This window comes from Telmatherina bonti (genome assembly GCF_933228915.1).
Source record: "Telmatherina bonti genome assembly, chromosome: 21".
Taxonomy (NCBI): Eukaryota; Metazoa; Chordata; class Actinopteri; order Atheriniformes; family Telmatherinidae; genus Telmatherina; species Telmatherina bonti.
The window spans coordinates 16,498,323-16,511,837 of NC_136630.1; the positions used below are offsets into that span (position 1 = coordinate 16,498,323).

At 37.2% G+C, this 13,515-nt stretch overlaps 1 protein-coding gene across 1 annotated transcript in view; it reads left to right on the plus strand.

The window, feature by feature from the left end:
* LOC306772101 (supervillin-like) overlaps positions 1 to 13,515 on the plus strand; it is a 47,321-nt gene that overhangs the window by 16,056 nt on the left and 17,750 nt on the right. Inside the window, exons 3-8 of the mRNA XM_079261513.1 lie at positions 1,100 to 1,134; positions 3,877 to 3,938; positions 7,090 to 7,187; positions 8,836 to 8,932; positions 10,059 to 10,588; positions 11,493 to 11,628. Of these exons, the coding sequence (XP_079117639.1) occupies positions 1,100 to 1,134; positions 3,877 to 3,938; positions 7,090 to 7,187; positions 8,836 to 8,932; positions 10,059 to 10,588; positions 11,493 to 11,628 (958 nt within the window). The remainder of the gene's footprint in view (positions 1 to 1,099; positions 1,135 to 3,876; positions 3,939 to 7,089; positions 7,188 to 8,835; positions 8,933 to 10,058; positions 10,589 to 11,492; positions 11,629 to 13,515) is intronic.

Sequence of the window (13,515 nt, forward strand, 5' to 3'; positions counted from 1 at the left end):
GTTTACGTCGGGTTTTTTGGAACTAAAGTTCTTGTTAAGCTCCAGACAGATATCTGCAGTGGAATGTGAAACTCTTTACTGGGGCCAGGGTGCATGACAAGACAGGGCTTGAAGAAAACTATAGGATCATCTGTCTTTCATATGTGAGTTTTTAAGATGTTTATAATGTACTGACTAAATTTGATCCACAGGGACAGAAACACAGATTGTCGGTGAAACATACATCACAAAACACTATAGAGTATCTGGAAAATGAGTTGTTTTACTCTAAAGCTTGTCATCATGACTGTGTCTCCAGCCATTTTTAAGTATTTTAGAGTCTTTGGTGTATTTAGTTAGATCTTAAAACAGTTTTTCTAAATCGTTTTTGGGAACATTTTATTGGAGCTTATATAAAATGATCAGCCGTCTACCATGTTATTTTAAGTGCGCATATATAATTCATCCCATTTAATTAGATAAAAGATTTCAGCTCAGTTTTCAGTTCAACAGCCTGAATCAAAAGTGATTCTAAGTAGATTCATTTAAGTACAGCTTTGGAAATGTCCTTGGGTCTATGTAAGCAAGGCTGCTGACGTAAAAATTTCTGAGTTGGCTCCATGTCGACCATGCAGCTTGACACTGTCTGCCCTTCATCGATAACCTTTGACCCTTCCCAGATGTCCCTTTTGATTCCCCATTGTGTTTAATGCAGCCATCTCCCCTCCTCCTGTTACATCATCACTTCTAACCCACAGGCAGCTGCTGTCCCCATCCATTTTTAACACCCATTACTTAGAGATGAATGGCCACCTTCAGATACTACACAGACGCTGCTGTTTTATCACTGCACACATGCAACTAGAAGAGAAATGTGTTTAAATGTTGTATGATTCATATCATGTGAGGCACAGTAAGTAGCTAGCTGCCGTTCTCCTGTTACAACCTTTATACTGGATCTTGTATATGGAGTGTGCATGCATTCTTAGATTTTAATGGTGCAAGACTTATTATTGTTTTTCTTCCTGTTCTACAAGCAGTAATTATTACAGACATGTAATTTCATTACTTAATCATGTTTGTAGACAACCATATTTGTCTCTGCCTTTCTCTCTGCTAGGATGCTGGAAACTGATGACACAGAGGAGCCTTTGGGTAAGATGACCCCTTCACTTTCACTGCACTCAGATCATCTATTGTTCCACAGAATGTTTTCTAATTTAAGAGCTTCCTCTGAAAGGCATACTGAACTCATTGCTTATGTTGGATCACCTATCTGGTTTATTAATGTTGGCATTTTAATACTGATGTACAGAGCAATAATTAATGAAAATAAATGCAAGTGACGTTCCTGGCTCTGTTCCTGTTTGTTCAGAAATCATCCAAAGTGGATGCCCCTGCTGATTGTTTCATACATGTAAAATTATCATGAAAAGTGACACAGTAATTTAGAAACTGGGAGCTGCAATGTGTGAATGAAATTTATTTGAAGTCAGTTTGCATATAAATATTTTAAATGAACTCAAAGCATGGATCTTTTTTGTATAGGATCAAAATCACAGTTGCCTAAATTCTGAAGCAGAACAAAAGTAAATGATTAAGGCATAAAAAAGTCATCTGTATAAAAACTTGATATATGAGAGGACATGGAGCAAAAAGGAAGGAAACTGGTGTCAGATCTTCAAAAGTCTTATTCTCTAATTACTAATATAGAACATTGATGTAACTGTTTTAATAGTGAAACTTTAAAGGAAATACAAACTTGGATATACAATATATTGCTTTTTTTGTTATTATTATTAAGGTCAAAGATATTAAAGCATTATATTTATGAATATTTCAGCCATATTGTCAATGGCTTCTTGCTTCTATACATTCTCAGTTTATTCTTTGCTTTTGTTGTCCACTGTGATTTGCTACTGCTTGCTCTTTATACATAGGTAGATGCAGGACAGAAAGGAATGTTGTATGATGCATGGAGCAAAACTGATAGAATTTGCTCAAGTATTTTATTCAGTCGGTAAATCAGGAGATCTGCAAGATGAGCTTTAATTACATCCATGTGCAATCAAACTTACAAAATTACATTTCAAGGGGCAAATCTGGAGCTAAAACTAAAGTAAAACTAGGTTACAGGCCAGTAGCAGTTATGCTTCACCCAAATCCTGTAATCTGGCATTTTTATTTAAGTTTTGCACAAGTGGAAAGCAAAGAAAACATATTTCAAGTGGCAGATCTGTTGTTTCATGTGTTTTGAAAGTCTTTTCAGTGTTTAAGTAGAATCTTACTCACCAGCTTGAATTGTTTTTTCATTACCTTAACTCTGGCTCCAGCTTCTTTTCAAAAACTGTGATGAGAACATAAGTAATGTAAAACAGCTGAGACAGAATTGGCCACTCAGTACCTTTTATAGCAAATCAAACTGACATTTGTCATGTGACCTATAGTTAGTGCAGCATATCCCACATGATATTCTGTCTGACTTTTGTTTGTGTTGGAAGAACTTCTCCTCAGATCTGAGTTGTTTCATGCAGATTTGATGTGCGTTGCACTGTTCTTCAGAGCCTCATAGCTTGTATTTATATTTGGCTGTTGCCAGGTCAAAGGTCCATCCCATAAGCTCTTAACAGCTGTAAGTAAGACAGATGCAAACACTTACAGAATACTACATAAACTTGAGGCTTTTTTTCCCTTTTGCTTGAATTTCTTTTTTTGCTGTTTTTTCTAGTTTTGACCTTGGATGGTGGATAATGTAAAAAATATTGGACTGAAGTCAAAACTGACTGCAGCCTGAGTTGAGTCACCAGTCTGCAATGCTTAATGCTTCATCGTTTAAACTAAATCATGCTAAACTCTGGACAGCAGGGAAGCTTTAAACATTAAACAAAAATGGGAGCATTTGTTTTTTCTTCCATTGGAAACACTTAGTTTGTCAGATATGCTATTATTTAGGCATGAAAAGTCACATTGCCGAGGCAATAAAAACAGATTTACAGGAGGAGAATGGATTTGAATCTGTGTTGTTTTGGAAAACCATCAAGTTTAATGGTTTCGTCTTGTTCGGATTAGAAGATTATATTCTCTGGGCTGTTTTTCATTAAGCAATCCACAAGTCTTTATTTTCCTTTTCTTTAGCACAGATGTTTGACACGATGAGGATGAAATCTTCCATACAAAAGTAAAATATGTCTCTGTTGATCAATTGCAGTGACAAGTTACTAAATCCGTTGTTGCTAAGTAACTTTCCAGACACAAGCAGAAGCCAGCGGGCACATTTTATTTCACATTTACCTTCCTGTTCCAAGACGTTTCAAGAAAATAATGGTAAAGTCAATAAAATAGTCAGCTTCATAGTCTACCTTTTTAAAACTTAAAATCCCTTATAAGAAAAATCTTCACTTGATCCAAAAGCATTTGCGTCTCTGTACAAACTTTTTGTATGTGTGTGTGTAAATCTATTGCATATTTTAGGGCATTATATTCTAACAGAGAGATAAGTTTGCTAAATGTTAATTTGTATGTTCAGTGTTTGCAGTATCATTGCATAAACATGTGGGTACCAGAAACACACACATTCCAATCTGAAATCCTTGTGTTACTTTGCCAGACCACCATTGCACCGTTTGATCACATTTTTATTGTGTTGATGAAACCGACCTTTCATACATAGATCCACAATCCATCAGACTGTAAAGCAAAGATGACTAATAATACTCTGTTTTGAGTCTTCAGTTTCATATGTGTATCATGTATTCATCAACTCTTACTCTAACAGGGAACATTCATCCCGACCAATTTTATATAAATAACCTAAAGGCAATGATGAAAAACACTCAGGACAGAATATAATGCCATGGAAAACACTAATGATCAACATTGTGTTTGTGTTCTTTTCAGCTGATGAGAAGCATGTAGACTTGGGCAAGAAAAGTGTCACTTCCAAGATGTTTCAGTTTAAGGTACAGTGTTTTGTTTCACTGTCTCTCTCCTCTTGCTGCAATGTTTTTTGATTATTGGACTAAATGTACCTGTTTGTATTTACAATCATCCTGTTGTGGGCATGAATCTGTTGTTTATCTGCCTCTTATGAGGGCCAAACTCACTTATGGGGCCAAAACACAATGATTTACTCAGTTCAAATCATTACAGTGGGTGTGAACCTTTGGCTTATAGTCAAGCTAAGGTTAAATTTAGTTTAGATTCCGGATTGTGCAGCATTTTATCATCTTCAGTTTACAACTATGAATGTGAATGCTTTTCAGATGCTTTTTTGTTGTGACAAATCAGGATTACTTTTATCACTACTGTCGAGGGCTGTGACAATATGCTTTTGTCCCGATTCGATTCGATTCCGATTTTTTGGGTGCTGATTCCATTTAAATTGCGATTCTCAAATTTCTTCAATATTGATGATTTTTGTAGATTAAAAACAAATTTTTTTTTTTTTTATAAAACTTCTTTTTGCTAGTAATTTTTCTTGATTTCAGTTAGGAAAAAACAACACAGTAGCCAAGTCATCATTCTGCTGCTATAATGCCCAAGAAGACAAGTAAAAAGATCAATAAAAACTAATGAAAATGACAAAAATTTTATAGTGGATTAATTTTATTTATTTGAAGAAAAAAAAAATCAATTTTTGAACAAAAAAAATCTATTTTAAAATTGTGAAGAAAAAAAATCCCGATTTCCGATTTTTCGATTCGATTTTCCCACACCTACCTCCAGTACTGTGAGTGTCCTCACTCAAAGGTCAGTTTGGCATAGAACGGTCCAGGTGATGGTGAGGTTTAAGTCTCTCTGCTGGCTCTTTTAGGTTAAGGTAGCACAACCTTCTGTTTGTAATGACACTTTGTGCGAATGTTTTAATTTAGAATAAAAAAGGAAAAAAATGCATAGCCATATGAGAAATGTTTCAAACCTTATTTTATCCAAGCTGTCCTCTTAATTTAAAAAGAATAACTCTAAAAGCATCAAGGTGTCAGCCAAAACCCAGCCTTTCCAATTTGAATTTCCAGGGGATGTCACAGTTGCTGCATTTTTCTACAGTCTGCGGTTAATTCTTTCATTTTGCGTGCAGACTTACTCAACACCCGTTTCCAGTGCAGCTGGTGCACACTTCAGTTCCTCTCTGGAAGTTTGCTCCATTAATAACAAATTGAGCCATTCCTTACAGCACTGAGCTGTCCTGCACCTGGATGCAAGCCTGGCCAAAGTCATGAGTTCAGCTCACACAGTCCATGGAAGTCTTAAACTGATTGTGGGAAGAAAAGTTTTCAGGCTATAAGATGAACTGTAGAACAGTCTTGAGAATGCCCCTTGGTCCAAAGGGAGATCTTCACATCTGAGCTTACAAATAATCTTTCCCAGGTTTCCCAGTCTGGTTTTCCCAGGCTGCTTTGGTTTCAGAAGTGGTTTGGTTTCATAATGTTTGATGTAAATAGTTGTTCTAATATGGCATTTGCAAGCTAGGACCAGTGCCAACTTGGCCAAGTGAACCCAGATGGTGGCAAGTTGCTCCAACCAACAAAACCCTCTGAGAAAAGTTCTTATTGAGACGATCATGCAGTCACAATGCTCCTTCCTATACATTCATTGTTCTGACCTCAATATCTTTATTTTAAGGCATTTTATTTGACTGTCAACAGCTGTCACAAATATCATTTTTCTGTCTTTACTGTCCCACCATCACTCATTTCCCCTCCACATTCTCTGCTAAGACCAGTGTGTCAAGGTCTCCATCAGTACAGATGGAATAGGAATCAGGAAACAGCGTGTCTGCTTTCCAAACAAGCATTCGGGCCAATAAAAGAAATACATGGAGACTTTCTGAGATTGAATCACCAAATTCCCTGAATGTAAAAGTCCAAGTTGCAAAGGAGAGTAAATCCTGCTGGGTGGAAAATAAGTTCCTCCTTCATAAACAGTGAGCATGACTTGGTTTGTAAGCGGTTTCTCTCATTTTGGGGAAATGCTTTCTATTTTCCTCCCAGCTGGAGATCCAGTTGCTTTCACCAGGTCACCCCAGGGGGGCATTAAAGTGTTTCCTCACACACCTGCATGTTTTACAGTGCACTGGTTGGAAAATGACTCACTAGTAGAATCTAGACAAGACAAAGATTAAGTTAGTCTCGCTTTTCAATAGTTTGACCTTTTTCTTTTTTTTTTCTTCTTAAATAATGCCCTTTTATTTTTTTTTTAAATAAAAAACAGGAAAAAATTAAGATTGTTCTATTAAGAAGGGCAATGTTACTGATGAAATGCACAAAGTGAGTTTTTTCTTCCTTTGACTTGTTCTTGATGTGAAATAATGGGGGGAAAAAAAGTCTGGAATACAGAGTAAAGTTTTGTTACCTACAGAAATTTAGCTGTGCATTAAATGTCTTATTAGATTTATGATTTGTGTATCATTATAATTAGACTGTTATCAAACTAAGGCTTACACATCATTTAGACATAAATGATGTCTAAAAAGAAATTCTTGCCAAAAAGGTAGTGGAAAGCTTTAACAAAGGTAAAGTGTTAGAAAATGCATTTATATAACTGTTCCTTTAGTTAATTTATTGGAGAATTTGTAGTCATGCTTGAGAATAAATGGTTGAAGACCAAGAAAACTTCTAGAGGAATTTGCTTAAAGAATTGCCAGAGAGCAAACAAAACCTCCAGTTTGACTGCAGGAAACCTGAAGGAGGATTTTGCTTTGAGATGGTGGAGTCTCCTGCACAAGTATGACTCTTACAAGAGATTTATCATCAAACTCTACTGTGTCCTCGTCACAAAATTCAGCAACAGAAGTTTATAGAGTACATGTAGTGACTGTGAGTGCATCTTTCCAACCGTATACATGCTATTCCACCACTCAAACTTAATCTTTTCCAGCTACATCCTACTACACAATCACAGATTTCCACTCTGATCTCTGAGCAGCTCAACTGCAGAGTTGCAAGGGTTAACTGCTGCTCTTAAGTGGGTGGAGCCCCGTTCATTCACTTTCCTTATCAAGAAATTCTTTACAGCCCGTGTTGTAAAGCTTCAGCAGAATTTCTATTGAACTTCAGTGTAATATTTAGGTTCAAGCCTCTTCTCTCTCTCTATTCCCCTCTCTATTTGTAGGATTTGCAGGGAATGGATGATGGAAGCAGCAGCCAGCCTGGCGATGAAAGAATAAAACATCAGCTCAGCAGCAGTGATGAAGAAGAAAGTCATATCAGGTGAATAATCAGACTATTGCCTTGCTAGCATGCTTCGGTCATTTATTGGACTTTAAGTTGTTTCTGTTGCCTTTCGTGAAACCTTTGGGGTTTATCATACACAACACAAGTAATGAGATTGATACCTTACAACTAGCTGACACCCACACATGGCAGACTGAGCAGGCATAGAGGTAATTACAGATCAATTGAAAGGGTGTTGGATGTTGTAAACAGCCGCAGAGAGAAACTAGATAAACCAGCAGAGCTACCCAGAAGGAACACACATTTCATATTCATGCACACCTGTGGATATACAAACACTCCAGGGTCTGTAGTAGTAGTATCTGTGGTAATGCAAACTAGACTGAAGTTTGTAGCTGTAGTTGTGAGTCAGCTTTGACTTAGTGCAATAACCTGTGTTGTGTGTGCATTGGATCAGTAAGGTTGTGTTAAAGATGTGACTGATCATATTTTCAACATGTCACCAAATTGTTCTCAGTTTCCTGATAAATCGCAGTTCATTTGAGTGTATCATTTGCAGCTGCAATTTGCCAGAAGCCTTTTCAGTAAACCTCATTTGCATTGCTTCCAGTGTGAACAATGACACTTTTGCATAAAGATTTCATTTTTTTAAAAAAATGACAAGAATATTGAAAGCAAAAGAGAATGATAAGAGTGATGTTACCATCTAAAAGTCCGAATAAATATTAGAAGATGAGCAGGAGTTTACGGTTTTCCTGTGTTAATGTCCAAGTGTCCTTGGGTAAGATGCTGAAACTAATTGCTCACAGTCTTCAGTGTACTATGGAAAGATAGGAGTGCTGTATGGATGTGTGTAAAAGTGGCTCATGTTATAAAGAGCACTGAGTGGTCGATGAGACCGGAAATGCATTCTATTTCCCATTAGAAAATTTTATGTTAGCTGTTGGGTAATATTATACTGGACCAGGACTGATACTGAAACAGAAACTGTTGGATTTTTCATTAAAGAGTCACAGTTTTTAATTACTGATCCGTCCCTTTGTGTGGTAAGTCACAGATTACTCATCTCAGTGGGAGGACATGAATACAGATTGTTCAATTCTTTCAGGCTGTGGTTTCTGAGAGAAATGTTAGGTTGACCTTTAATAATCTCCCCTTGAAAACATTCTGACATAAACTAATAATTAAGGAGAAGATGAAGTTTGTATGAGACCAGTCTGCATCTTATCCATATGCAGTTACAATGTCTGACTGCAAATACAAGTCAAAGGCATAAAACTAGATGTATAACCCAAATGTCGTCTTAAAACAGGTGGATTTTAGTGCTTGCTGATTGTATCTCCACTGCAATGATAAAATATTATTCCTATACAGATTTATTAAAATTTTTCCACAACACTAGTATTTTATTGTATTTATTTATACTTCTTGTTTTTCCTGATATAAATTATCTTGCCCAGATTTTTTTCTTTACAAAAACAACAGCAACACTTGTGTTTACAAAATGCTACTGTTAATTTGAAGTTTGACTATGATCAATTCATTTGAACTGACCGAAAGCTAGAGGATCTCAAAGTGACTTTTAAAAGCAGTGGCTGAATTGTCTTTACATCAGTATTTTGCTCATTTTTCCATCTTTTTGCCTGTTTCCACAATCTTTGCCCTTTGTTTGCTGAAATTTTAGCCCCCCGAAGGCAGATATCGGAAAGGCAGTAGAGGAGTCCACAGATGATTCGTCCTGGAAGGAGCAACTTGGACATTCTGCCACCACAGAGGAAAAGGTCAGCTTTCCCTTCATATGATACGTGATGTATTCTGCAGTACAAAAGCTGTTAAACTACCTTCAGGATAAGAATTGGTTTTCATAAATCACTTGGCTTGTGGATATAAATGTCTGTGAGGATTTTGTTTAGAAGGGTTGTATTTTCTACCACTGCTGTTGCGCTGAAAAACACCACATGCAAGCCAATTCCTAAACTCTTACTCATCTTACCTTTGGCTTTGTTTTTCTTCCGTCTGCTTTAGTTTAGTTTTCTGCTTTTGAAGTCGACCTACAGATTATAATTCATGTCACCAACATCTGGGTTGGAGGATAGACCTACACTCACACACACACACACACATATGTTCTTTTTTTTCCCCAGACAAAATGTTATTATTATTTCACCCTAAACTTAAACCAATCTCCACAGGTGATAAAATTATCACCACATATTTTTCTCTATACACATAGATGCACTCTGGTGCTCATTAAAGCAAACCACCAGATTAACCATGATCTGTCACACCCAGCCTGGCCTCAAAATCTGCTTCTCCCTCTAAATCAGCACGCCTTCACAACCTTTGGCCTGTCAGTGAGATGCCTGGTGTTGCTCCAGCTGCTGTTGTTTCTTTTAAGCTGGAACACATTGAATGCACACAACACACGCATCATTCATAGTGTATTTTGAAGAAAGTTGTACTATTTTAAATGCATGATCACAACTTTAAAGTTTTGGATATTTTCCGTTAGTTTGGTTTGAAAACATCTGTATTCTATAAAAGATCCTAAACAGGTATTACAGATTTCTTGACAAATGCAAAATCCTTTACAATCCTTCTTGATACAATAATCATTTTTCTTAACTTATTTTTGTTTACTTCCTAATTTTTTTATGGTGTCTTTTTCATTTTTATTTGTCTGTTTCTTTGTTTGTGTTTTGCATTGTGTAGTCTCCCACATATGAAATATAAAAATGGGTTTTGACTGTTCTCATGGAAACTAATTGTGAAACCGATATTTTAAAAAACTGCTTTGTTAAAAAGTAACTTCCATTAATGAAAAACCCTCTTCTTTGTTAGACTGGATTAAAAAGTGTTTTCTAAATAATAAAACTATAATGGTCTCTGTTTCCTTCTCTCTCTCAGCCTTCCAGTTTCCTGTCAGACAAAGCTCTTTCCTTCACTAAGAACAGAGACTACTCCCCCCCTTCCAGTTCTCCCTGCCACTCTGCTCCCCCCCTGCAGCGCCAAGACTCTGGGCCTCAAAGCATCAAGGGAATCCTAAAGAAAAGCCGCTCTGCCAGTGTGGAGTCAGAACACAGCGAGTGCTCAATGCCTGAACATGTGCCAACCAGGCAAAGTAGTGTAACCCTGAGCCACCCTGAAAGCGGGGAGGAAGAGGATGAGAAGGTGGAGGAGGAGGTGGAGGAAGAGGAAGAGGTCAACGGGCAAAGTGACAAAGATGATGAGTCATTACTGGATGATATCACAGACGGTGGAAGCTTCAGCATGGACAGAGAACAGAGGGATGGCAGCACCAGCAGCAGAGAGAGTTTTGAGGAGATGCGGAGCCCCTCGCCTGACGAGAGCCTGGAGAAGATGTCCACGATGTCAGAGGATGTCGATGAACTAGAGAGCAGTTTGGATGGAAGTCTGGGCTCGTCACTTAAACAGAGGTCAGGATGTAAACAACGTTGTAATGAGGCACAAAGTAGACAGCCTAATGAACGTTGTGTGTGAGTTGGAAAATTTGATCAATATGATCAATACTGGAAGCATAATAAAAGGAAAATGTATTGTCCTTTTATTTATATCTTAGTGATTTACTTTTAAAATTTACAGATTCTTATTTTGAATAAACTCAATAGAATGAGAAAAACTGATCTTCCCTTTTCATCCCAGATTTACTTAGTTTATATTCTCTTTTCTTTCCTCAAACAAGTAAACTATTTTGGGGGGAAAAAAGAGAACCTACATCTCTCAGAGATAAGTGAGTTAAGTAGTTCCAAAAATAGTTCTGGTGTATCCTTGAAAAACTCCAAAGAGTTTAAAAGTGAAAATCTGATCTTATTACACAATCACCTTTAACCAGCAGGCATGTGTTTAGGAGGGGGGCTAATTCTACTTCTGCTTTACAACAGGGAGGTTAGTTTACAGAAATGGCTAATAACAAACTGGAAGGGTTCTGCTTACTGTAGGCTTTGCCTTTGTGATGAAAATGCTCTTTTAGAAAGTCAAACATTTTTTAGATGTATCTGATCTCCAGTAATAAGCAGAAAATATTAACCAAACCTGACTGCTGTCTGTTGATCTCCATTATGTTGTAGCTGTTATAGAGTCACCTGACCACGTCACTAAAGCATCTGTTTATGAAAGCAGATGAACTGTGTATAACTGAAATGGTTTACCTTGTTACTCCCAGCTACAACACAATGTCAAGTCTGTGTGAAGCTCTCATCCATATTTATAGTATCACAATGAAATTGTGATTAACTTATAGACAAGCTAAGAAATACAACTTTAAATGTCTGTACCCCGACACTGAAGCTAAGACTGTAAATTTGATCAATTTATTTACAGACTGGCCGAGTTGACAGGTGGAGAAAGTAAGAGCAGTGACAGACAGAAAAAGCCAAAGCATTCAGAGATGATCCAGACATCACTGGCTGACCGCTTCAGCCAGCTCCAAGATGCTGAAAATTCCTGGAAGAAAAAGGTTAGTGTGTGTACTGAGCAAATGTTTGTGTTCTGTTGCAGTGTTATAGACTTGGTATATTTTATAAACTTCCTTCTAACTCCAGGATACATGTTAGAGAATCATAAAAAAAATCAAACTCTTTAGGATTTATGGAAAAATTGCAGTTACATGTGAACTCAAACCATTTGCATTGTTAGTAAAGCTCTTTTAGGGTGACATGAGTGCTGTCAGTCAGCATCTTGGGGGAAACATCCCTGCAACCTTTACAACAATCAGTACTACCATTTTGGCTATATTTTATAAACCGTTCTCTGGGTGTTTTTTTCTGGGATGTGACAAACACTAACCACATAAATATTATTATATCATAGCTTTATAGAGACTGAAGATAAAAGTAATTTTTCGGTGCATTGCTCTTCTGCCAGCTCAATATAAAAAGTTATCTGTTTTTGGAGGGGTAGGGGGGTTAGAGAAGTGGTAGAAATGAAGTAAAAGGGACAAATATTGTGGCTTCTCCTCAGCTTTGTGTAGAACTAAGGAAAGAATTGGCTCTGAACACATTTCTGTCTCTGCTGAATCAGCTTACTTCCTGGGGCTGCTGCCAAGAGGGTGTGTGGTTAGGAAGGCTTGGGGGTTTCAGCAGATTTGGAAGTAGAGATCCAGGGCTTAGCGAGCCTCCCAAAGAGAATCAAAGACACACCTACTCCCTTGTAAAAATAAAATCCTACACCATGACCAAACACCTGCAAGCTTTCCAAGCTAAGGCTCCCTTTTTTTATTGAGTTTTACACTCCCTTTTTCTTTGCCTCTTCTCAAAGCTAAAAAAATAAATTCCTCCATGAACAAGTTGTCATGTTGATCATAGTCTTGTCACAAATGCATCCAAACATATTTATCATACAAATTTACGCAGGTCACCATTGTTGAATATTGATGTAAAGACAACTGAAATACTACCTCTGATGAAAGTTTGTTTGGGTTTCTATGTTTTGTTCCCCTCTATATAAACAAGGCCATCTGCACAAGTGAGTATTTGAATAGAAAACCAAAACTACATTATATAATAACCTTTCCATGGATTTCACCGCTATGTTCCACACGGAGATCCCAAAAACATTTAGTTGAGGTGATGTCATGTGTTTAAACAGAGCATCTTTTTGCCTGAAGACTGTCAAGTTCAGTGAACCTCCTCTGGGATTTCTCTTTCGGGTTCATACTTCATCCCAAGATGAGCTAACTTTAGACTCACTCCAAGACTGGAAAAAGCCCCTCTATAAAATGAGAACAATTCCCCAGTCAAATACTGAAGTATGATGTCATCCTATATTTGTGTGGTCTGTCTTCATTTCAATAAATCAGCAAAAAAGTCATAAAGATTTACTGCATTTCCATTAATGCCGCAAAAACTACTTCTTCTGCACTTGTGCACATGAATAAGAGTCAAGCTGTTATCCAGAAGGTCTAAGGATTTCTTTTCTTCTTTCAAACTTGTGTATTTCTGCATATTGTATACCTGTGATGTGGAACCTGATATTAACTGTGTGGCTACTGTAGAGAACTGGGAAGCTTGTGTCACCAATGCAAGAGACGCATGGTTTGGCAAAATAATCTCTGTTTATGCCTTGTCTGTGTATGATAAATCTTGGTTTTATTTGTTCGTTTGTTTTGGTTTTGTTTTTCATATTTTCTTTTCTGATGGAGACAGATTGCATTTTGTTGGAAATATGTTGAATATAACCTGAATGGTTCGGCCAGTAATCAGGTCCAGATGTTTCCTGTCAAACCTGCAAAACCTTTCTGTGCACCATGGTGTTGCAAAGTGATGCCTTGCTGTAAATTTGATTTAACTGGGGTCCGTTATGCCCTGATGAATGGCTGTTAATCATAAGTTTTGTTCACTGATGT